Here is a 26,034-nt window from a genome sequence, read left to right as displayed (position 1 = left end):
TAAAACAAGAACGGAAAACCCCATGAAGAAACCATGCAATTACTGTTTCGATACCCATCACTGGGGGTGCAAATTGTTATTGCCGAGCAATTTCCATCATAGCGCCTCTAATAAATAGCTTCCTTTCGTCGTGGCTGCCAGAGAGCGCCCAGCAGCACAAACCACACCATTATAATTTTCGTCATTTTTCAAAACTTTTTCCTGACGTTTTCGCTTCCCAGTTGTAAGTTGCTTTTTTCGCTGCCCATTTCGAAACAGAACAAATATTATGTACCTTTCGCCTTGTTTCATTTTGCATCGTCGTCGCCGCTCTAGGCGAAATTTATTACAAATTTGCCACCCGGCAACAATCAGCAATAGCGTGCCGAACAAAAAAAATGGAAGGGAAACGTATAACTTTCGCGTGTTGAATAAGCTTATTTCTCGGTTCCACCCGAAACAATAATGGCGCGCCACCAGAGTCCTAGGGCCCCAAAAACTTGCCCGGAAGAGAACCCAGTTTGTTTTGTGGTAAAAGTTTTAATATCATCATCATCATCATCACCTTACCACATCATTTGACTTCGAAGCTCCTTTGTCGAGTTGGCGAACAGGCGGGCGAGCGAGTGAGGGTCGGTTTGGGCCCGTGTTTTCTTACCAACTTGGCCATCATCTCACCGCAAACAGAGGAAAGGGATGCATCTCGGGGTCCCACGTGACTGAGCGGCACCATGTTCGATGGCAGGGTCAGAGATGCCAGATATGGAGGTTTTACATAATTTCCCAACTCGAAAGCACGTTTTTATTCGTTAAATGGCTGTGTCCAACCCATTTAATTGTTAATTCAACCTGCGTTTAATTAAAAGTGTAAATTGCCAAAAAACATTTCAGTAGGAATTGAACCCAGGACTCTCATATATTTTGGCTGCTTTTACTCGTTAAGCTATGAAGTCTCTAGCATTCCTATGAATCTATTTGAATTCCAGTTTCTTTTGAAAAGGTTTTGAAAACTGTAAATCCGAAATGATTTTGTCCAAGTTACATTTTTTAGTCAATTGATCTAGTCAAAGGTTATTTGAAGCTTTATAAAACCAAAATAAAAGGTTTTAGGTTCTATGGCGGTTTTAAAATCCTCTACAAGACTAATCGGCCATTAAAATGTTACTTGGGGATATACGATGGTTCCGTGGGAACCTTCGAGTCTTAGCGTAACATTATTGCCAAAATGTATTCCAGAAATCGGTCTGGCATCCCTGGCCAGTGTTGCGCGATGTTCAGCCCTCTGCCGAAAGAAGGCCGCTCGCACCGTACCACCGCATCGCACCAAAGCAACAAATTGTGTATCATAATGGCGAAAAGTTTTCCATATCGTGAATAAAAGGGGTGTCTTTCGGTTGATTTCATGTGGGTACCTTACCGTGGCAAAAGGTGTTAAAGTACTTCGTTGCACACTTTTTTGTTGGTGTATGCTTTGTCACCGTTTGCCGTAGTTTGCTCAGTTTTCAATGGAATTTTAAAACTTGTTAAAGGAAGGAACTCTGCGATGCAATTGAGTTGGGTCGTATGGCTGTAAGGTATCGGTGAAAGTTTGCTCTTGAGAGAAAAGGACAAACCTAAATTACGAAAGAACTGTTTCTCATGGTTTATCAAGTAGGACAACCTCTCCTTTCTTTGACCTATTCATTTATTCGTGTTTCCGTTTTAAATGTTCCACCTGATGTAGCAGAAAAAAAGTGAAGCAATAGTTGTCGAGCCACTGATATCAAATCTGACATAAAATTTCACTATCAAGGATAGTTTTAGTAAAAACAAAAAAATGGTTGATCTCAAAATGCTATATTTCAACAAACAATCAATTCAAAGAGCTCAAGAGCCTAGATCTGCCATGGACTTATTTTGCTTGGGCATTCAGGTCATTTATTGAATAAAAACTTTTATTTTAAAGATGAAGAAGTGTTATGCTTCTTTGAGAAAAACTTCGAAAGGAAGTCACTCACACAGGTTTTCTTCATTTTCTACTGTTAAGTTAAAAGCAAACAAAATAAATTAGGAAAATTTACGTTAAAGCTCTATTATTCGAAATTAGCATCTTTTGGGCTAAAACGGCGTGTATGAACATGTGGATGACGATAGCCAGCCATGTCAGACAGTAAAAAAAGTAGCTCGGATACCTTGTCGGATACTCTCGAATATGTTCTACGACGGTTACTTTGATGCATATATACTGTTGAGTCAGCCGCGTAGTCGCCGGCTAAGAATAGGAATTCTAACCCCCATTCAAGGTGTCAAGCGACCCGTGCTGAGGAATGAGTGATCGAGGGGGTGAAAAAGATGCTCGATCTTTAACGGAGACTGTGGGGTACCTGGGCACCTCCACAGTAAGCTGTCCCTTAGCGCATTAATGCAGGGCTCTGGAGTGGTGGACATTCTTTCCTGTGCTACTCGTGGGATTTAATCATGAAGTCAAATATAAATCAGAATCTAGGTGGAAATAGTGGTGGGATCAACCCCTTCGCAAGAAGCGGGTTGATGAGATCTCCGACAAGGAGAAGTGAGGAGGTAGGCGCTGGGAGTTGCGTACGCAGCTCAAGCGTGGGGGCTCCAGTCCACTTCCCGGCAAGCCAGCCGGTGGAGGTTATGGACGGAGCGTGGTTGTTGAGGGCCGTCAACCAAGAATCCAAAGGACGGTCCGCAATAGAGGTGGCTGAGCAGCAGCATGTCAAAATCATCGACTTTGCGTCCACTGTGTCGAACATAAGCAAGGACCTGAAAACGGACTTGCTTCGACTTAGGGTGCCGATCGACGATGCCAAGCAGGAGCACACGGCACTCGCGTTGCTGACTGCTGCAGCAGCGGAGCCTGCAATTGAGAAAGTGCCGAAGTTCACCCAAACGGAGGCCTTCTCCTTCGCAGGAAGTCTGAATAAGGCGGAAGCGACTGCTCGCGACAAACGGAGCAGACAATCGCAGAAGCGGCGAGGCAACCGTCAGGCGAGGAGCGAGAAAGGTGACGCGATCGTCATCAAGACGGAACAGTCCAAGTACTCGGACGTCTTGAAGACGATGCGAAGCGACGCCAAGCTTGAGGGTCTTGGAGCCGACGTACGCAGTATTAGACGTACTCGTACGGGCGAGATGATCATGGAGCTGAAGCGCCAGAAGGAGCACAAGGGCGCTGCCTATGAGAGGCTGGCAGAAGAGGTCCTTGGTGAGGGTGTGCAGGTGAGGGCTCTGACACATGAGGCGATTCTGAAGGTCAAGGACATTGACGAGATCACCTAAGTGGAAGAGCTCGTCTCGGCACTGCGGCAACAGTGCGATGTGCAGGTAGCCGCCGCAGCCGTTAAGCTACGGAAAGGGTCAGCAGGGACACATATAGCTTTCGTTCAGCTACCTGTGGCGGACGTCAAAAAGTCAAAAAGTAGGGAGCATAAAGGTGGGTTGGTGTGTATGCCACCTGACATTCCACGAGCCACCAGAGGTTTGCTTCAGGTGTCTGGAACCAGGACAAAAGTCGTGGGACTGCAAAGGACCCGACAGGCGCAAACTGTGTAGGAGATGTGGCGCTGAAGGTCACAAGGCCCAAAGCTGCACGAGTCCGCCCATTTGCATGATCTGTACCGGAAAATCCTTGAACAACAGACATCCGATGGGTGGTCCAAGGTGCTCGGCCTTCAAGAAAGCCGCAGTGAACAACAAATCACAGTGCAGGTAACGCAGCTGAACCTGAACCACTGTGATGCGGCTCAGCAACTGCTTTGTCAGGCGGTTTCTGAGTGGGAGACGGATATCGCCATCATATCGGACCCATACCGAGTACCCGCCGGCCAGGGATGGGAACACTCACTTGCAAAGAGTTACACTCACTTGCTATTTTGTCAGCTCAGAAGCGTGCATTCAAGAATCAATGTATGGACGACTTTTGCTTTGTGGTTTTGTCTACAAGTTTGCCAAATAGAGTAGAGGTCGCACACGCATACCAAAGTCGTGACAGAGCGGCGAAAGCGACTCTCCACGAGGTGAGTGTAATTTACATTCACCTCGTGGAGAGTTGCTTTCGCAGCTCCCTCACGATTTTGGCATGCGTGTGCGACCTCTACTCTATTCGGCAAACTTGTAGACAAAACCACAAGGCAAAAGCCGTCCATACATTGTTCATTGATTGCACGCTTGTGAGCTGAGAAAATAGCAAGAGAGTGTAATTCTTTGCAAGTGAGTGTTCCCATCCTTGCCGCCGGCAACGGCAACTGGGTCGCGGATGGGTCCAGAAAAATGGCGGCGATATGGGCGGTATTTTTTATTGTTTAATTGTATTGTATTTCTTCATCTGACCTCTGGAGTCTTAAAGAAGTGTGGTTGGGAAAAGCCTTTTTAGGCATAAAAACTCACATCTTAACATATTACACATTAAAAATACAAAATTAAAACTAAGAACTAATACTCACATTTTAAAAATAACAAATCTAAGTTTTACAAAATCGTTAACGGAAATCAAAATCATCAAAAACATTATTAAAATTCACTACCATATACCTAAGAGGATCATGTTGTCCATATCGGCTATTGCGAGAATCCAAATGGAGAAAGTTGCGTCGTCGTAATGGCCGTTCAGGAACGTAAATACGAAGTTCAGAGAGTAAAGCTGGAGCATCAATCTCGCCATTCAATAGCTTCCCAATACAGCTGGATTGCATAGACGATCTCCTTTTCTCCAAAGTATCCAACCCCAATAGCATGCACCGATGCTCATACGGAGGAAGATGCACAGCGTCCCGCTAGGGTAGGCCCCGAAGAGCTAATCTCACGAATTTCCGTTGTACAGCTTCAAAACGATCTATCCAATTCCGGTTATACGGGCACCAAACAACTGCTGCCGTTTCCAAAATAGAGCGAACTAAAGCGCTGTACAGAGACTTTAGACACAAAGGATCTCGAAATCCATCAGCAATTTTAAAAATGAAGCCCAGCTGTTTGTTTGCTCTAGTAAGTACATCATCATAGTGCGGCCTGAACGTCATCTCTGTATCCAGTATCACTCCAAGATCCTTAATCTCGCTCTTCCGCTCCAACTTTTCACCTTGCAAAGAGTATTCAAAGAGGATAGGATTCCGTTTTCGGCAAAAAAAAATTGCATTGCATTTTCCCACGCAGAGTTCCAATCCATTTCGCCTGCTCCAGCATTCAAAAGAGTTTAACGTTGCCTGAAGTGCCAAGTAATCTTCAATACTGGTGACCACGATGAAAAACTTCACGTCATCGGCATAGAACACTCTTTCACCGCGGGGTAGTACAAACGCTACGTCGTTGATAAACAGCGAAAATAAAAGTGGTCCAAGATTGCTTCCCTGTGGCACTCCAGAGGGAATAGGAATTGAATCCGATTGGGTCGAACCAATGCGTACTTTCATAGATCGACCAGATAAATACGAGTCGAACCATCTAACGAAGCCTGCGGATACTCCCAATTTAGCAAGCTTGTTGAGGAGAATCCTATGATTCACACGATCAATCGCAGATTTGAAATCCGTGTATATTACGTCCACTTGCTTTCCAGCATCCATCGACCGAATGCATAGTGACGTAAACTCGACGAGATTGGTAGACACTGATCGCTTAGGGAAAAATCCATGTTGAGCCGTGGATATGTAGTTCTTGCAGCATTCAAACAGTACGTTTTTCACAATAATCTCAAATATTTTCGAGCAGGCAGCTAATGATGTTATCCCTCTGTAGTTAGCTATGTCACGCTTGTCGCCTTTCTTAAACACAGGTGAAAGAAAAGAGTTTTTCCAACTGGTAGGAAAGGTACCTTGTTGCAGCGAGTGATTGAACAGCTTCGTCAATGGCATTAAAAATGCAGCGGAACACCTTTTCAGCAAAGATGACGGAATACCATCAGGTCCAGGTGACGTAGAATACTTCAGCTTCCGAATTGCATTAAGAACGTGTTCTTCAGTGACATCGAAAATACCAAAATCGATTACATCCGATGGAGTATCACGGATGGCCTCAGCAATTAGTGTAAGCGTGACATCGGCGCTCGAGAATGCAGACTTGAAGTGTTGCGCAAAAAGGTTACACTTTCCAAAAGCAGTATCTACCGAAGATTCTCCAAAGTGCATAGCCGTCGGTAGTCCATCTTCCTTGCGCTTAGACTTTACAAAAGACCAAAAGCGTTTTGGGTGTAGTCGAAGATTCCTCTGAACTCGGTCAACATATCGAGCGTATGAAAGTCGATTGTAGCTAGTGTATTTGTTGCTAGCAAACACGAAACAACGTTTCAGCTGAGGAGAACGATTCCGTCGGTATTTTCGAAGTGCTGACCTTCTTCGGCATTTCAGTTTACGGAGGTATCGGTTTGTCCAGGGTGGTTTTAACGGAGGACGCTTGGAAGGGACACGATGCTCAATAATGCGTCGAATTTCACTGCTGAACGATTCAACCATGTCATCCAAATTAAGATCTGAGTCCAAAAATTGCCAATAAATTGAAAAAATGTCATTGGTGAGCACTTCATAATCAGCACGACGGAAATCGAAAAGCGCGCCTTCTGTAGCCTGCTCGTATTTTACCGGTAGAGACATCACAATATCGATTTCTATTGCGGGGTGAGCGGTATCGACTACAACGAGCGCTTCCACTGCTTCGGAAAGATGACAGGCTGGTAGTGACAAGTCATTCACCAGAACCAGATCAAGAATACCGTTATTGGCGTTTTTAACCGAATTAATTTGCGTCAAGTTATGGAAGCAAAAGCCATCGTATAGTATACTACCGGGACCTGTGAGATTTGAACCTCTAGTATCAAGTTTAAGGCCACCATCCTCAGAAGGTAACCAAAGCATCTCCGAATGGTTGTAGTCACCAAAAAGTAGGGCATAATCGTGTTGGCTTAAACCGGACATAATAGAGTCGATGGATTCCAAGTGCTGCTGAATAAGGAACAGGTCATTTTTGTAATCCGGGGGTAGATAAAGTACTCCAACGCTGACATCAAACCCATCAAGATGAACCTTCACCCAGAGTTGCTCTAACCGATTACTAACAGGCGAAGGGTCAATACAAGATTGAAGACTGGACGAAACGGCCACTAGAACTCCACCACCTCTTGTTTTTCTGCTGTTTAGCCTACTGCGATCAGTTCTGTACACTGTATATGCGTTACCAAACAGCTGAGTAGAAGATATAACGTCATCGAGCCAAGTTTCCGTCAACACAATGACGTCGTACTCCGCTTCCGCAGCTGCTACGAAGAACGAATCGATTTTAGTGCGAAGTCCTCTGGTATTTTGATAATACACTCTCAGTTGTGAGAGGGGATCGGGTTCAGGGTCAGCGGCAGTCGAAACACTAGGAGCGGTCTCAAACACAGAACCGGGACAAGCGTGGCGATTGGAATCAGCGTGGCTAACGGGACTAGCGTGGTGACTGGAACCAGCGTGGCGTCTAAAATCAGCGTGGCTGCTGGAATTGAGAGGTACTTCAGGCAGCGAACTGAACGTATTGGGAGCGTACTTGCCTGAGAACGGATTTCGGAAGACCCCGTCTCCTGTCTCAAACACAGGACCGGGACGACTGCTGGTCGCTGGCTGGATTGGCACGACTGTGTTGAGCGGATTCGGGGATTCCTTTGGGCTTACGGAAAGTGTGCGTCCCAGTGGTTGATTACGGAGTGGTGAGGGCCGTGATGAATTGCGAACGAGGCGACTGGAGTCAGCGTGGCGACTGGAAGCGGGAGGTATTTCAGGTAGCGAACTGTTCAAAATTGATGCATACTTGCCTGGAAACGGGTTCCGGAAGACCACTTCTCCTATCTCAAACACAGGACCGGGACGACTGCTGGTCGCTGGCTGGAGTGGCACGACTGTGTTGAGCGGATTAGAGGCTTCCTTGGAGCTTGAGGCAAGTGTGCGTCCCGGTGATACACGGTAGTGGCGGTCAGGGGTTGCAGTAGGTTGAATGTTGTTTATTCCAACGTTGCGTTTTCCGCTTCCATCCGACTGCTCATCGGATCGTTTGTTTCTGGGGGAGGTCTTGGCCGCCAAAAATTTCCACCCGTACTATCGTTAGAAAATTCTCGAAAAACAAGACCTTTTGGCCACGTAGATGTAGACAGCGCTTTAGTTTTTAATCCTGCATCAATTCCAATTTTGAATGACACGAAGGATAGGGTACTGATATCTTTTCCCTTGGCAACCAAGCGAATAACTTGGACATCCGTCGTGCCGAGTCGGTGACATGCAAGTGCATTTATCTGCTCAACGGAAACGTCTCGTGCAATACGCGACAGATACAACCAAAACTTGGGCTGTGGGGCCGGAACAGTCTGTATTTCCGTTGATGGGGACAGTGTGCTACCAGTTCCCTGCAGAAGTACGGGCTTTTGTGTCGGAGCAGCATTGGTCACGCTAAAAAGTCGCCGTGCTCTAGTGTACCGATTATCTAATCTAACACGCTGCGATGTTTTTGGAGTTAGCGAATTAGAGTTGATCAGAGTAGCAAAATTAGTACGTATTTCATTTTTCAGCTCATGCAACATTTCTGATTTGAGGTTTTGAAGAGTGTCGCTATGGGCATTCAACGCTTGATCTTGCCCAGCCTCAAATGCCGCACAGGTGGTGTTTCGAAAACGGATGTCTAACATCATTGTAGTGCATGGACGACAAAGCCAAAACAGCTGCTGATTCTCCAACATCTCTTGCCTAGTGCCATCAGATACACCGGTGCATTCAGGATGGAACGACGCAGAGCAAAAACCACATTTCACATGATTACTCGTCGCATCCCCGGCACAAGCATCACACATCACAGACATGTTGTGAGTGTAATCAATTGAGGGCAGATGAGCACTTGATATTCTTAGACGACTTCTCGTGAAAAAACTACTGTTACCGAATACGCGTGTAGGTACGCGGCACGAATCAAGACAATCCAACTGTGGATCAACTATAGACAAACGAACGAGTACGGTAGTACGGTGGCGAGTTGTAACGTTTTGACGTTTTTATTCTGTTTAAGTAAAATAAAGTTTGAATTCAGTTTGATAAATTTGGATAAATCTTTTTTTTATTATTTTAAATTTCTATTTCAAAGTTCGTTTCTTTAAATTATTACTATTTTAGTTAATTTGTTGCTTTTGACGTTTTTATCTTTTTTAAGTAAAATCTCATTTGAATTAGATTCGTTGAATTTGACTTTGAGTCTGAACCGTTTTCATTAGTAGAGATTATCCGTTTCATGTAAGGTTTGTGTCTAGGCTAAGCTAATGACGATTCATGTTACATATCTTATAGAACTTTTTCGATGGCGCAAAATAGTTTTTGCAGCCATGTGCGATTTGAATTTGGCGCACTTGTAAATAATAGTTTGTAGATTGTATAGACGACTGTTTCTATAGCAGGAAATTTACTTGACTAGAGAATTCGACTTGACTCCATCACTTTCAGTTTGAGTCGGCTGGAGAACAGAAGCTAGCTTGAGCGACCTTCTGCCAGTTTTAAGTTTTGTTAAAGGTGTGTAGTGTTTTTGTAGTAATGTAGATTTGTGAAGTAGTGCCGTTTGAAGTGAATTCATAATTAATTGTCTGTTTTTCATTCTGTAGTAACTTAAATGTTGGATTTTGTCGCCAGGGGCAGATGCTCTGATTCCTGTGCGTTTAATTGTTGTAAAAAAGGTAATTGTGAATTTGAATTCGTTTTTAGTGTATATTGTTTTAACTCTGTGTTTCGTCCTTGGACCTCAGCGTCCAAGAGACGCTTTTTATTTCGGGCTTTAAGCCCCTGATGCTCGTCCTCGCCCGCCAGTTTCTGGCAGTTAAACGGAGTCAAGGGGAATACTTCCGGCCTACCTGCGTGCAGTTTAGGCACGATCGGGCAGAGTACCGGACCGCCGACACCCCTCCGCACCTATAATCCGGCGAACATAAAGGAGAGCAACGTCGACGATTGGCCACAAAGCACCGACAACGAAAAAGCCTGCGCAGGTACGTTTTGAGTTCATGGCCATGATTACACACACAACACACACATACACACGCAACATTTTTGACGACCATTTGTAAAAAAAAAAAACAATATATCTTAAAATGAATTCGATTGTTTGTTGTTCTTGTTCTATTGCTTCTGTTGTCCTTAAGGTTTACATAGTTTGTTCTAATAAATTCACTTCAGCGACCATTGTCCTTGTTATTTATTCAGTTTTTGGTAATTATTGAGTAAGTTCCTGTTATTGTTTCAGTTTGTACGGTTTTATGTATTAGTTTTGAGTGCGTTTGGTGATTCAAGTCGAGCCACGGCCGTTCGAGAAAGCCTTGAGGTAAGAGTCGTCTTGGTCGGGCAAACTTAAATATGAACCGGTGGTCTCTCTTACGCGAGAGTGGCGCAAAAGCCACCGAGTTTAAAAATATCTCGAGCAAATTCGACGAACGGTTACAGAGTGAAGTGTAGCTAGGGAACACTGACACCGTAGGGCGAAAACAAACTTTTTGTCTATGTGGTTAGTTACGGAGTTCTATTTTTAGCTAAATACTTCGAATTTCCAATAACTACAAAAGAACTTTCACAAGATTACGATGACAGGAAAACTGCAGTGAAAAATAGCACCAATCACAAACATAAACAATAACTGTAGCACAGCTAAAAACTGTTTTTTTTTAAATTGCGCGAACGATTCACAACATTACATCAGTTTCTTCAACGGGTAGTATGAATAGTATGAATAGTAAATACCCCGTTCAGGAGTTGGTGTCTACTACCTATGAGGACTTCGTGGTCGTCAAAGTAAACGGGGTCTTCTTCTGTAGCTGTTATGCACCTCCGCGGTGGCCGATCGAGCGGTTCACGCAAATGTTGGACCGCTTAACGACCGTTCTAATAGGGCTGAGGCCGGTGGTAATAGCGGGTGACTTTAATGCCTGGGCCGTGGAATGGGGAAGCCGTTTCACGAATCAGCGGGGTCAGATCCTGCTAGAAACACTGGCCATCTTAGATGTCGACTTGGCTAACGTCGGTACCAAGAGTACCCATATTCGAAACGGAGTGGAGTCAATTATTGACGTGACCTTTTGTAGTCCTGACCTAACAAGTAGCTCGAACTGGAGAGTAGATGATGGCTACACTCACAGCGACCACCTGGCGGTTCACTACAGTATCGTCTACAACAACAGCAAACAGCGGATAGAAGAAGAGGCGGCTAGGCCAAGGCCAAGCCCTCGCAGGTGGAAGACATCATACTTCGACGAAGAGGTATTTAGGGAGGCGCTCCGCCGTGAGTGAAACTTAATCGGTATAGACGGCGACGAGCTGGTAGCGGTGCTTTCACGTGCGTGTGATGCGACCATGCCTAGGCGAGTCCACCCTAGAAATGGGCGGATGAAGCGAGCACGATCAGAGGAAGAGCGAAACGAATGGCGGGTGGTGTTCGCCGCTGCAAAAGCCGCGCTTAAGACCGAGATAAGAGCAGGCAAAAAGGCCTGCTTTGAGGGTCTCTGTCAGAGTGCCAATACGAACCCGTGGGGTGACGCCTACAGGATCGTTATGGCCAAGACGAGAGGTGTGATGGCTCCTACAGAGCAATCTCCAGAGATGTTGGAGGGGATCATTGGAGGACTTTTTCCGCGTCATGATCCTAGTCCTTGGCCTCCTTTCGTAGGACAGCCGGGGACTGGGGCTGGCGATGAGGAGAGGGTCACCGATGTGGAACTTGCAGGGTTAGCTAAGTCCCTTAGCGTAGGTAAGGCCCCAGGTCCGGACGGAGTTCCGAACCTGGCCTTAAAAGTAACTATTCCTGCTACCGACGAAAGCTGGAAAGTACTTACTGGCTTATGTGTCTGAGGGTTGCGAGCGCGTACCGTACCGTGTCACATGACGCTCTTTGCGTCATTACTGGTATGATGCCTATCAGCATTCTTATCAGTGAGGACATGGAGTGCTTCGAAATGCGCGGCACAAGAGGCATACGCAGGACTGCCAGGATGGCCTCCATGGTCAAATGGCAGCGCGCGTGGGACAGTTCCACCAAAGGAAGATGGACCCATAGGTTGATACCGAGGGTAGATAGTTGGACTAATAAACGTCATGGGGAAGTTACATTCCACCTGACACAGGTCCTTTCAGGTTGCTTCCGACAGTATCTACACCGTTTCAGGCATACGGATTCTTCCGAATGCCCAGTGTGCAATGGTTTAGAGGAAACGGCGGAACACGTTTTGTTCGTGTGCCCGCGTTTTCGCACAATGCGTGACCGCATGCTTTCCACATGCGGGATGGACGGACACAACTCCGGACAATTTGGTCCAGAGGATGTGTAGAGATGAGGTTAGCTGGAATGCCGTTTCAACGGCTATCACCCATATCGTCTGGGAGCTACAGAGGAGGTGGCGCGTGGACTCGGAGAATGGCTAGTCCAGATGCAGTACAAGAGGTGGTCCAGGGGTTCGAAGTCGGCTTCGGTGCCTGCGGTCGAGATCGACCCTTACAGCGATTAAGTGGCCGCGGAGAGGAAGTCCCGGTAGCGGTGCTGTCGTGGCGTCGGTCTACTGGGTTGGATCCGAGCCCGCGGTTGGAAAGGGTTTCCCGGCATGGGTCGGGGCAGGTGGAGACCCTGCTGTCTACAACCTTCGGGTGCATCTGATAGGGCCTGAAGGGTAGTGATACCCTTCCTTTGCGGGCAGGTCAGATCGGGTTGCACGTGGGCATCAGTTCTTGATGTCTGCAAAGCAGTTGGGCGCGGGCGGGGTTGACCCTGCCCGCCTTCCGAGGACAAAGGGAGTGGCGAGGACCACTCGGGAAACTGGCTAAGCGCCAGCATGTTATCGTGATGGACCCTCCAGGGCGAGTCATCGATGTTTGTTGCTGCTAGGCTACGCAGCTAACCTTGAGGGTGCGATGTGCACTAGCCCCTCTCTGAAGCAATACCTTCTTGGTGGTTCCGGAGAGACGAAGGGTTTTGCGACCATAGGAATGTGTTTTAGTAGGTCGAGGAGAGAGTAGACCTGGCTTTTACTAGTGTTGTAGAATACGGCCTTAACCCCACACTATCCTAACCTTGTTATTAGGGTGTCTGTTTGCAGATTATCTCCCTATGGTTTAGAAGGAAAATACCTGAGATGTAACTCTGCGCAAACCTTGCTAAGAAAGTTTGAATCATGAGGTCAGCCTAGAATGTTGATGCAAATGCATAAGTTTTATCGTAAAGCATCATTTAAAATAGGAATGAATGCTGCAATGAATATATACCAAATTAGCTGCATTAGTTCATCTAAATACAAAGGAGTCCAGAACTGCAAAGCGTCAGCCATTTCAATCAACAAACGAGTTCAAGTTCCCATAAAACTCCAGAAAGAAGTAATTTTTCCTTTTGCAGCTTTCCTCACGTCGCACTTTCTGCCGCATCCCAGCCGCACCCTCGTGCTCCCCATCAATAAGCACCTCACGATGGAACAACAAATAATTGTAATTTTTATGACCCGTTCGTGCCAAGTCGCCGTTTATTCATTCAAAACGGTATATTCCGACGTTTTCCCCTTTCGCCACCACGCGTTCGGGACCTGGGACTGCGACTGGACGACGATGCAGTTCAACCGGGAGCACGTGATTGTGATCGTGTCCCAGTAGCAGCAGCAGCTCAGTCAAGTTTGGTCTGAGAATTGAAGAATTTGACTCAGAAAGGTGAAAATAAGTGTGGAAATCTCGCTGACACCTCACTCCTCGGTGGTTGCTATCATGATTTATAATGGGCACCATAAAAAAGGAACACAGAAACAGAGAAAAAGGAGCACGAATCACACCGGGTGCGGCGAAGTTCGGGTTGGCTTTTGACTTTCTTTGTTGGGACTTTGAGCGAGCGCTCCCCGGGAACGAACGGTGAAATTGAATTAAACCTGTGTGAAATGTTATTCAAGTCGTGTGAGTTGGAGAAAACCGTCGGGGGTGCGTTGCATCTCCCTGGTACATACTTTCTGTTTGTGTTCACGACCCGGTTGCTCGGTGGTGGAAGTGCTGTGATCCGGATCGGTGGGGGGTTGATTTATGAAAATCGTCATCGTCCCAGCTAGCCCTGCCTGCCTGGCGCCTGTCCATCTGTCTAGACACCTTCTGGGAAGTGGCCACAGAAATGAAATATTGTCATCGGTGTGAAACGTGACTTGTGTGCAGCCGAGGGTGAAATAAGGGACGTTTTTGAATGACGTTTGACTTGTGAAATTGGAATGAATTATTTGCACATTTCGGACGGTTGGGTCTCTTCAGATATTCATAGCCTTGTCTGTTGCTAGTTATCGTGGGTTGTAGGAATTTTCCTTTGGTTTTACGCTGTGGGTCATGGAAAGTTGTTGACTTCTGTTAAAATGTGGGCAGTGGTGTTAACAATGGTGAAATGCATACACTAACTGCAATTCGTTCCCCAGTATTCTTGACTCGGACCGCACCGCAGAAGTATTTTATTGCCGTTCCCGAATAAAAAGACATGATATGTTAGAAGTTTAACCTTCCGTTACTCGCGCGGTTGACTACCTGCGTCAGCACCACGCTAATGCTGAGTACAAAAAGCGAGACTTTTTCAACGTGTTGTACAAAATACAACAGCGCGATCGCTCGAGGGTTAATATTTGTTTCTAACGAAAGAGAAGATGGGATTTTCTGCCTATTCTTGATGCACCATTCCACCAACGCCCAAGTTATTCGGTAGCCTATAGCAGCGCTCGACTCTGGTTTGCATTATGGAATGAAACACAAAATTGCCCAAGACTTGGATCCCCCGAAGAGTCATAATGAAGGAATTTTTGACAAATGTTTAAGCACGACTTCTATAGGTCTGATATATTATTCAAAATTCACTCTAGATGTTTTTTAATTTCTACAGGGATTTATTTAGAATTTCTACAGAAATTTCCCTGGAAATTCCTTCATTTGTTATTCGACAGAAACTTGTTTTTGAATTGTTTTATAAATTTCACGAACCATTCCTTCAGAAATTACACGACGTGTTGTTTCAGTAATTCTTCTGGATTTGTATACATATTTCAGTTCTAAAAGAAAAGGGACACCTTAGAACACCTTAAAAGTTCAATTTAATGAATTGCATCACCTATTCTCATATAACAATACGATGACCACTAGTTCGCAGGACGTGAAAGGGCTTTTTCAGCATTCGACAACACTGTCACTAAAACCTCTTTTTATGCATGTTATTTTTATGCACTTTTAATTTATACACCTTTTTTAATGCCCTGCATAAAAAGAGGGAAAGCTACTCAGAGCCAATATTGTGCATAAGAATATTTCATAATGACGGAAACTATTGCAACGGCGGCCAAGGGGTGTTTATAGAGGAGAGCAAAGGAAAGTTACAGGTTCGTTTTTGGGTGTTTCCGAAGGTCTCATGTGCGTTACATGGGGTCCGAGTGGGTCTTAAGGGGGTTTCGAAGTCATTTCAGGAAGTCTCAGAGCATTTTAGGCTGGTTTCAGAGGCGTTTTTAGGGGTTTTGGTTTAGGAGGATTTTTTGAGGCATTTCAGGATGTTTCAGACCATTTTCGGCGTGATTCAGAGGCGTTACGTAAGCGTTACGGAGGAGTTTTGGGGTGTTCGGAGCTTCTCATGGGGTCCGAGGGGGTTTAAGGGGGATTTTGGAGGCATTTTATGACGCTTCTGAGCTTTTTTAGCGGGATGCAGAGGCGTTACTTAAGTGTTACGAGAAGCTTTCGTGGGGTTCGAAGCCTCTCAGGTGCGTTACATGGGGTCTGAGGGGGTTTAAGGGGGATTTTGGAGGCATGTCAGAATGTTTCAGACAATTTTCGGCGTGATTAAGAGGCGTTAAGGGAGCGTTACGGAGGAGTTTCGGGGGCTTTGGGGCCTCTCAGGTGCGTTACATGGGGTCCGAGGGGGTTTAAGGGGGATTTTGGAGGCATTTCATGCCGTTTCAGAGCATTTTCGGGGGATTCAGGGGCGTAACGAAAGCGTTACGGATGAGTTTTCGGGGGGTTTGGAGCCTCTCAGGTGCGTTACATGGGGTCTGAGGGGGTTTAAGGGGGATTTTGGGGGCATTTCAGAATGTTTCAGATAATTTTCGGCGTGATTAAGAGGCGTTACGGGAGCGTTACGGAGGAGTTTCGGGGGCTTTGGGGCCTCTCAGGTGCGTTACATGGGGTCCGAGGGGGTTTAAGGGGGATTTCGGAGGCATTTCAAGTCGTTTCAGAGCATTTTCGGGGATTCAGGGGCGTTACGAAAGCGTTACGGATGAGTTTTCGGGGGGTTTGGAGCCTCTCAGGTGCGTTACATGGCGTCCGAGGGGGTTTAAGGGGGATTTTGGGGGCATTTCAGAATGTTTCAGACCATTTTCGGCGTGATTAGAAAGCGTTACGAAAGCGTTACGGAGGAGTTTCGGGGACTTTGGGGCCTCTCAGGTGCATTACATGGGGTCCAAGGGGGTTTAAGGGGGATTTTGGAGGTATTTCAAGACGTTTCAGAGCATTTTCGGGGATGCAGAGGCGTTACGGAGAAGCTTTCAGGGGTTTCGAAGCCTTACAGATGCGTTACATGGGGTCCCTGGGGAGTTTAAGGGGGATTTTTGAGAAGTTTCAGAGCAGACTCTGAAATACCTTAAAACGCCCCTCAAACCTTGTGCAACGCCCTTTAAAGGCTCCTGAGATCCGTTGAATTGCCCCTAAATCCCCTTGGAACGCCCCTGAAACCCACTTAATTCAATAGTACCCCAGAATTCCCCATAATCCTATGAAAACACCAAAAAATCTTGACAGAACACCCTCAGAAGGCTCCTCAAATCCCCCGAAACAACCCCTTAAAACGCCCCTGAAGCCCCTTGGAACTCCCTTTTTGGGTCCTCTGAGAACTTGCTGGATACCCCCTTAGCCCCATCTTAACTGCCCAGGAGCAAGACCTGTTCTCGCGAACTAGATTCTCTAATTAAAGCCCTACCCGAGCAGAAGGGCATACCTTACAAATACCATGCGAAGAACAACATGTGCTCTAATACCTAAAATTGTTATTGCTGCGTTATTCTACGAAATGTTATGAGAACATCACAATAACAGTTGGAGGTATTTGAACAGAGTTTGGTATTGATGTAGTATTTGTTGGTTTAGCAGTTAAAATAACCGAAGAACAAGATTTGCTATTACATTATGAAACCATCGAACAAATGGAACATTCAATAACAAGACATGTTATTAGTTTGTTATTCGATAACTTTGGGATAACAAATACAGCACTTGAAATTTTAGGTCTGCATTCATTATTGAAATAACAAGACTTGTTATTTTCTAGGTGTTATTTATACAATATTTTGGTATTCATTTTTGTTATTTTGCCTCTTATTACCACCTAATGAAGGACATATCAAGGTATGGTAGTATTGAAGATAAATACCTTGATATGTTATTCACTTGTTATTTTCTTCTGCTCGGGTAGTTTAAGCCCAAACTTAATTTATGCATAAATTTCCCTCTTTTTATGCCTTTTTAAATTTATGCACATTTTTAATTTATGCAGTCCCAGCCATGTGCATAAAAAGAGGTTCTAGTGTACAGAAATTGAGGGAATCTACGTGTATTCCTTTTGAAAATACTTCTGATATTTCTCCAAAAATTTCTTTGGAAATTTCCTCGAGAATACTTCCAGAAGTTAGCCCAAGAATTCCTTCACTATTTTTTTTTCTTCAAAATTTCCAAGGATTCATTCGAAAAAAAACTCTTCATGTTGTTCCTCAAGGGATTCTCCAAAGATTTTTTTAGAATATCTGGCACGGATTGTTTCAGAAGTTTCTCCACAAGTTTTTTCACAAACTCGCCTAGAGATTCTTTCAGTAATTTATCCAGGGATTACGTCAAAAATTGCTCTAAATATTTGTTCAGAAGTTTATTTTGGAATTCATTCAGTAAAACCTTCAGAGAATTCTTCAGATTTTTTTTCCAGGGGATTTTCAGAAACTCTACCAAAAACTGCTTCAGAAATTCCACGGGGATTGCCACAAAAACTTCTGTTAGGAATTTTCTGGAAATTTTCACAGAAACTCCTTCACACTAGCGATTCAACCAGAATTGTTTCAAATATTTTTTAGGTAAATTTTGCATTGATTGCTTAAAAAAATTGTACAATAATTCCTTCAGAAATTTATCTGAAGATCTACATATTATGAAATTCTTCCAGAAATTTATTGAAGAATACTTTCCGAAAACCTTACATGATTTTTTTAGGAATTGCTCAACTCAGGAATTCTTTTGAGAATAAGAAATTCTCTCACAGAAACTTTGCCTCAAAAAATTCTCCGGCGATTTCTTCAAAAATCCCTGAACTCATTCGTTTTGAAAATTCTTCAGAAATTTCTTTCTTCTTCTTCTTCTTGGCGTAGCGTCCTCACTGGGACAAAGCCTGCTTCTCAGCTTAGTGTTCAATGAGCACTTTCACAGTTTTTAACTGAGAGCTTCCTCTGCCAATGACCATTTTGCATGTGTATATCGTGTGGCAGGCACGAAGATACTCTATGCCCAAGGAAGTCAAGGAAATTTCCTTTACGAAAAGATCCTGGACCGACCGGGAATCGAACCCGTCACCCTCAGCATGGTCATGCTGAATACCCGTGCGTTTACCGCCTCGGCTATATGAGCGATTTCATAAAAACATAGTTGAAGGGATATTTAAGATTTTTTGTTAAGGGACTTTTTTAGAAATTTCTATTAAACTTCATCTAGAACTTCATTTAAGAATTTCTTCATAGATATTCTTGCATAGATTTGTTTCCAAAGTTTCGAACTATCCTTTTGAATATTTTCCAAAGATAGCAGTATTCAAATTTCCATACGGATTTCTTCGGAAATTTCACCAATGCTTCCTCCATGGATTCTCTATGAGATTCCACCAAAAATATCTTTCTGTATTTGATAAGAAAACATTTCGTAAATTTCCGAAATTGTTCATTAAGTCCTTTTAGAAATTCCTTCATGAAATCTTTCAAGGATTATTTCAGAAACTGTATGTATCTAGGGATTTCTTTAGAAAACACTCCCGGGATTTCTTCAAAAGTTTTTTTCCAGGGATTCTTTCGGGTTTTTGTCTGAGATCATTCCAAGAATTCTTACAGAAAACACTAAAGGTGTATTATAATTTTGTTTTTCAGGGAACAATCTGTTCCTTCATGGACCCTTCCAGGAATTCTGTCAAGAAATTATTCGGGCATTCCATTTGAAGCTTCTGAAGTAATGCCTTCAGGAATTTCTTCTTGAATTTCTCCAGAGACTCTTGCATGGTTTCTTTCAATATTCCAAGTAGGGATTCCTCCAGGAATTTCTTTAAAAAAATCATGTACACATTCCCACAGGCATTCACTGGATATCCCTTAACGTATTTTCTCAGACGCTCCTCTAGGATTTCCTCCAAGGAATTTATTGTCGGATTCTTATGGGATTTTTTTCGGATATTCCACCAGAAAAAAATCCTACGAATTTGTACAGGAATTCCTTCCAAAATTTCTCAGATGATATTTCCAGGAATATTTATGTTCATGTATATTAGGCTGTCCCAAAAAAAAAATCAATGTTCTAAAAGTCAAGGTGCTCAACCCTTAAATGAAAGATATGCATATTTGAAGCATTTTTGTAGAACATTTCGATTTTCTAAAAAAATCATTTGGAGGTTCCGCTGGGGCGATTTTTGAAAAATGGCCTTTTTTCATGAAAAGTCTCAAAAAAATCATTTTTTCGTAATATTTCGTATATGCAAAATTCAGCATATTTGCAATTTCGTGTCAAAACATTAGCTCAATTCATCAAAGAAATGAACGTTCAGCAATAACAAGATCGCGTATTTCCTCGAAAGACTATTATTGTCTATTATTTTCTAAGTTTTTTTTTTAAATCAGTCCTGACTTAACTTAGTTATTTCTTATTGATTTCATCACTATTATGTTATCTCTGCATGGAATGGTTTTTGCTACTTTAGAATAGGGGTGTAATCGTCAAGAATTCCACGACATAATATCGAAATTAATGCGTTGCAACCCGTCATTGTTGTAGTTATTCAGATAAAAGCTCTTCGTGAATCTACTACCAATCACCCCAGAATAAAAGATCCATGTTTTTACTACCTTGACTATCCGATAAGGAAAGCTGTATTTTTAAGCCAAACTTCTTTTAATATACGTACATTGAAGTGTCAGAAAAACCTTACAATATTCCAAATATACAAAGTTTTGCAGAAATTTGAAATATTGTCCATTTACTAAAATCCTTATATCTCAGCTTCTAGACAAGATATTTTAATATTTTAAAGAAATGACGCATACAAATAGTACTATCAAATAAAACTTTCAAAATAAAAAATAAAAAATCGTGCATGTATTTTATTCTCAAATTTAGATGAAAAATTCTCAAAAACAGGTCTTTTTATCAACATGAAAATGGTTCTGCCGTCAATATATATACTATATTTTAAAAACTTATCCCCTTCAAGAATGCCTAGAGGTCCATAAAAAATACAAAAATGTTGGAAAAATTCAGAAGTTGAAAAAATATTACGAAAAAATGATTTTTTGAGACTTTTCATAAAAAAGGCCATTTTTCAAAAATCACCCTAGCGGAACCTCTAAATATTTTTTTGAAAATCAAAATGTTCTACAAAAATGCTTCAAATATGCTTATCTTTCATTAAAGGGTTGAGCACCTTGACTTTTCGAACATCGATTTTTTTTTGGGACTTCTAGAAATTCCTACAAAAGTCAAAGAGTTTCTTCGGATTTTTTTTTATAAATGAATTCCCTCTGAAAATCACAGCCAAGTTTCTTAAAAAAATCTTCCAGAGAAACCTTTTTTGATTTCTTCAGAAATCCTTCCGATCGTCCAGTACTAAAATTCTGCAGAAATTTTTCCAGTGATTTCTTTAAAAAAACTTTCAAGGATTATTTAAGAATTTTTCCTTTGGTTTCTTTATCAAATCTTTCACAGAATTTTTAGAAAACCTTGCGAAGTTTCCCTTTTTAATTTATACCAGAGATTTTTTAAAAAATCCGTCAAGGATACCTCCTTCAAATGTTTTAGGGATTCCTTTATAAATTACTCCAGGTTTTTTTTTATAAAATATTTCAAGAATTTTTTTAGAACGTCTCTCATGAATTGCTTCTAAAATAGCTACACAGATACTGTTCGAAAGTTCTCGAGAAATTACTTTAAAAAAATCATCAACGAATTCCTTCAAAAAGTTTTCTAAGTATTAGTTATTAAAACTCCGTCGAACTCCGTCAGAAATTTCTCCTGAAAAAAAGAAATTCAGAATTCCTGCGGGAATCTCTCCAAAGCTTCCTCAAGCGGGAATATTCCTTCTAGAAACTTTATACCTCTAATGATTTCTTAAAAAAAATCTCCCAAAATTCCAAAGATTCTTTCAGAAACTTCTAAAGTTTTCTTTAGAAACGTTTTCAAAGAGAAAATCGTACATGTATTCCTCAACGAACTCCTCCAGGAACTCCCTCAAAAAAAAATCCGGGAATTCTATTGACAGTTAACAAATGAATGTCTTCAGGTTTTTCTTCTGGGATTCCTCTAGATAATCTTGCATAGTATCTTTCAATGGTTCAAGCAGAGATTCCTCCTGGAGTTCCTTTATATATTTTTACGCAGATTCCCACTGGAATTTGCAGGATATTCCTTTACTGATTTTCTCAAAAAATCGCCAAGCGTTTCCTCCAAGGACACCTTGAGGATTTTTCCTTCGATTTTTTTCAGGAATTGATGTAGATACTTTACCTGGAATACTTTATACGAACTTCTATGAGAATTCTTTTTAAAATTTCTTAGGAGAATTCTCCATGAACTTTTACATTTTTATTCATTAGTTACTTTCGATATTCTTTTAAAAACTCGCCCACGGATTTCTAATAGTACACTGAAACCTCAATTTAGGTAGGATCCATTTAGGTTAAATCTATTTAGGTCCCTTCATTTAGATAACGTTACCTAAATGGAATTTGATTGTGTTCAGAGCAGTTGGAGAACTCAAGATTGTAGATAAAATTGGTTTACGGGAAAAAGGCAGAATTAGGAACGTTTACTGAGTGTTTAAAGGTTAAAAGTTTAAGAGTATCCGAAAACTCCCTGGAGTTAAGGTTATCTGATCTACAAGCGTAATCAGTGACCTATTGAAGCATTATGAATGAAATTTATGCTTACACAGCCTCATGTAGCGATGTGTTGTCAAGTGATGAGTTCGTTGTTAGTTTGAGGATCTCCAAGAACTTCCTTGCGTATAGGTAACCGGATCTACCAATGATTCTTTAAGGTACTCCAAGAATTCCCTTGGGTATTGGTTTTCAAATCTACGAGGGCTACTAGTTGTATCTCAGAGCATTAAGAATGAGGTTTATACTAACACAGCCCCAGGCATCTTTGTTCTATCCAGTAGTGGGTTCTATTATTGTATAGGAGTATCCAAGAATTCAAGCCATCTGATCTACAACTGTAATCAGTGATGTATTGAGGCATTATGAATGAAATTTATGCTTACACAGCCTCATGCAGCTATGTGGAATCAAGTGATGAGTTCATTGTCAGTTTGAGGATCTCCAAGAACTTCCTTGAGTGTAGGTCATCGGATCTACCAACGAATTTGGTTGTCTCTTAAAGATTTACGCAGAGGAAAAGTTAAATGGGCATCTGAAACCGCTCTGAAGACCATTGAAATGTCTTGAAACGCTTTGAAACGATTCTGGAACGCCCATGTAATCTTCATGAAATTTACCTGAAACCACTGAAACCCCCCGAAACCACTCTGAAGCCTCCTGAAACGCCCAAAAACGCATTGAAACTCCATGAAACGCCTCGAAACGCCTCTAAAACCCCTATAAAACCTCCGTCAAATTCACCTGGGACCCTCTGAAGGCAGCCTTAAACTTCCGGCAAGGCCATGAAACGCCCTGAAACGCATTGAAATACCTCTGAAACCCCCATTAAACTCACCTGAGAGTTTCTGAAGCTTCACAAAACCTCTCTGAAACCTCTTGAAACGCCTTGAAACACAAATGAATCCATGTGAAACGCACCTGAAAGCCTCTGAAGCCCCCTAAAATACCTCTGAAACCTCCTGAAACGCAATTCCAATAAAATTTCTGAAAAAATCCAGAAGGTAAAATAAAGAAGTTCTTCAATGAATTTCTGAAATACCCAAACAAATTGTTAGAAAAATTCGGAATGTATTTTTTTTTATTTCCCGAAGAAAATAAACAAATATCAAAATAAATATTGACTAAATTTACAATGCATTTGTCAAGCAAGTTCTTAATTTTCAAATAAATTTGAGATAAATTTCTCAAGAACATCTAATTTCTCAATGGTCAAATAAATTGCCAAACATATTTCAAAAAAAAAATCTGAATAGATTCTAAAAAATGTGTTTTCGGTGTAATTTTTGAAGAAAAGGAAGTAAGCTCTATGAGAACATCCACAGTTATAAACTAAGAGCTTTCCCTGCCAGTGACCATTTTGCATGTGTATATCGTGTGGCAGGCACGACGATACTCTATGCCCAAGGAAATTTCCATTACGAAAAGTTCCTGAACCGACCTGGAATCAACATGGTCATGTTGAATACCCGTACGCAGAGAAGAGAATTGTCAGACACTTGAGGCACAAAGGCGGTTTACTGCTTGTAGCTTGAAAGAGGTCCTGTAAGGAGACACGGCATCGAAAGGTCAGGCTATGCCAAGCTAAGAAAGCTACAACAATCCAACATTCGTCGAAGGCATAATGCTTTTCCTAAATAATAGAATAAACAACATTTTTTAAGACCAAAATTCTGATATTCTTTTACGAAATTAAATTTGGAAAACATCATTTATTTCTTGTGAAAATATTGCGCTTCCAACCCAGTCGGGTTGCCGTGCTGCAGCACTATATTATTAAGCTCCGGAAAACTTCCACTTGAATTGAATCAACCGTCGACCCTTGCGCGTTCCCACCAAAGGCAAACCAATTTAAACAGTAGGTACTACCAGCAGTAGTGGAGGATACCGGAGCAAAGTTTAAAATTAATTTAATCACAGAGCCGGCTGCTTTCTAGTATTGCATTGCAACTGTACCAGTCAGTAGTCAGTGTGGTGGCGCTGCATTCATTGAAACTAGAAAGGCACTAGAAAATAAATGGTTCCGGAGCATTGCGCAAGGTACAAACTCAACTCTCCAAAGTATGGCAGTTAAACCGCAAACGTGACAATTTGCATTTCTCCCCTCGCAAGTCATAACCTTTAATTGTACGAACTTCCGGTCTGCTGCTACTGGCCGGGCGCTGCTAGTTGGTTTCCCTTGACAGTTCCGACGACTACCTGTGCTATTATTCTAAGCTGTCCAGATGTTTGGCGTACAACTTACTTAAAGTTTTATTCTCCGGGACTGAAACTGTTTACTGATAGCAAATTTCCGTTTTTTCTCACCCTCGCTCTCTCCTTTTGAAATTTCAATTACAGATCCTCCCGAGATAGCCGTGGAAAATCCAATTGTGTACTCCGGTGAAGGTCAGGAAGCCATGCTGGTGTGCATCGTGCACGGAGAGTCACAACCGGAAGTAAGTTTATTAGCGTTATAATTGTGGGATTTATGTGGGTTTGAATGTGCGGGTTACTTTGCATAATTATCACTTCATGAACAGTTTTCTAGGACAAATAAAATATAATTGGAGCATGGTTTTATGGCAGCCATTTGGCGAAAGGTAATATGATCACTAGACCAGGTTTTTACGCTAGGCTTGCTATAATTCTTGAATCACCCCTCCGTGACGTATCTTGCCGACACTGATTTATTTTATGGTTGGATCGAAGTAAGCTTGATATGAATACAGTTTGTATTGTTGACAATAGAATGTCAAAAAATTTCACTCTTGGTTGTATCAAATAGAATTTAAAAGAGAAAATTCAAATATCTAACTCAAATACTATTTCAGATAATAACTTTTTGTTGCAATGGATCCGATTAGCCATTTCGATTTGAAGAGTGATCGAATGATTGAATGATTTCTTTGGGGACTACTCACTCCGTTCTTCAATGGAAGATAGACCATCAATGACAACCGAAGGATGAAATATTTCTTTAGAAAAAAATCGAAACCCTTCCTGGGCGCCGTCGAGAAATTCAGGACTGGATATTTTTAAAAAATGGGATTGAATTTAAATGACAGTGTCCTCACTAAGTATCGTAAGGAAGACGCATACCCAACTCATTTTTTGAAAATGTAGTCAGGTCGTTATTTGGTGATTGTATGCTATGTTTCACGAATCATTTCTCAATGTAACAATAGATTGATAAATAATCAAACTGGTTGTGAGCCCCTACAAGCGAAAGAAAAATATTATATTCATCAATTCATTTATTAAGTATCTTTGTGGTATAAAAATATATATCGACATGGCCTAATACATAACAATTATTTCACATTTTAAAGTGTAAATTCATGAATCGCGTAGAGCTACACTGATAAGTTTTTGACGATCCCATGAAAATTTTCATTGATCATACATTTTATCCAAAATCATAGATTTCCCGTGACGAACGCGTTGCTTATGAAGCGTCCCGATGTAACCTTACCAAGGCCTGTTTATATAGCGGGTTATGCTTGTGAGGAAGGTCTAGTCAAATCTTGGACAAAACGCTGCAACTTCATTTGAAGAGCAACGAGAAGAGCATTGGATAGGGCAGTCTCCGGTCGGTGGTGCAGGCGTCATGATTACAGAGTTCCTGGCCAGATTTGATTCCGTTTGAATGTTTGACTGATATGATTTTATGTCTTCATTGAGATCATGATCATCCCTAACCGGTCAGTCACGTATCCTCGGCGAAAAAATCGAAACTTAGCTGAGCCAGTCTTTCAACGGCTTGGTTGCTTTACAATCAGACGTTTCTGGAAATAATCCCATTCAATTGAAAGGTCACCGTCGCTTTGCCATTAGGGATTTCACACACGAAAGGCTAAAACCATCCAAAAGTTTAATTAGGAACAGAAATATTACACATTTTATAGAATTAAAATTAAATACGATTACATTGTAGATGCAAAACAAATGCAGTG

At 42.2% G+C, this 26,034-nt stretch overlaps 1 protein-coding gene across 3 annotated transcripts in view; it reads left to right on the top strand.

The window, feature by feature from the left end:
* The window catches only part of LOC109398757 (neural cell adhesion molecule 2), a 642,607-nt gene that overhangs the window by 566,211 nt on the left and 50,362 nt on the right, over positions 1-26,034 (top strand). For all 3 annotated transcript variants that reach the window (XM_029870566.2, XM_029870573.2, XM_062859062.1), the window contains one exon: positions 24,440-24,537. In XM_029870566.2, the coding sequence (XP_029726426.1) occupies positions 24,440-24,537 (98 nt within the window). The remainder of the gene's footprint in view (positions 1-24,439; positions 24,538-26,034) is intronic.

Source organism: Aedes albopictus, chromosome 3 (genome assembly GCF_035046485.1).
Source record: "Aedes albopictus strain Foshan chromosome 3, AalbF5, whole genome shotgun sequence".
Lineage (NCBI taxonomy): Eukaryota > Metazoa > Arthropoda > Insecta > Diptera > Culicidae > Aedes > Aedes albopictus.
Note: the sequence above shows the minus strand (reverse complement) of the source record. Positions and strands in the feature narration are given on the sequence as shown.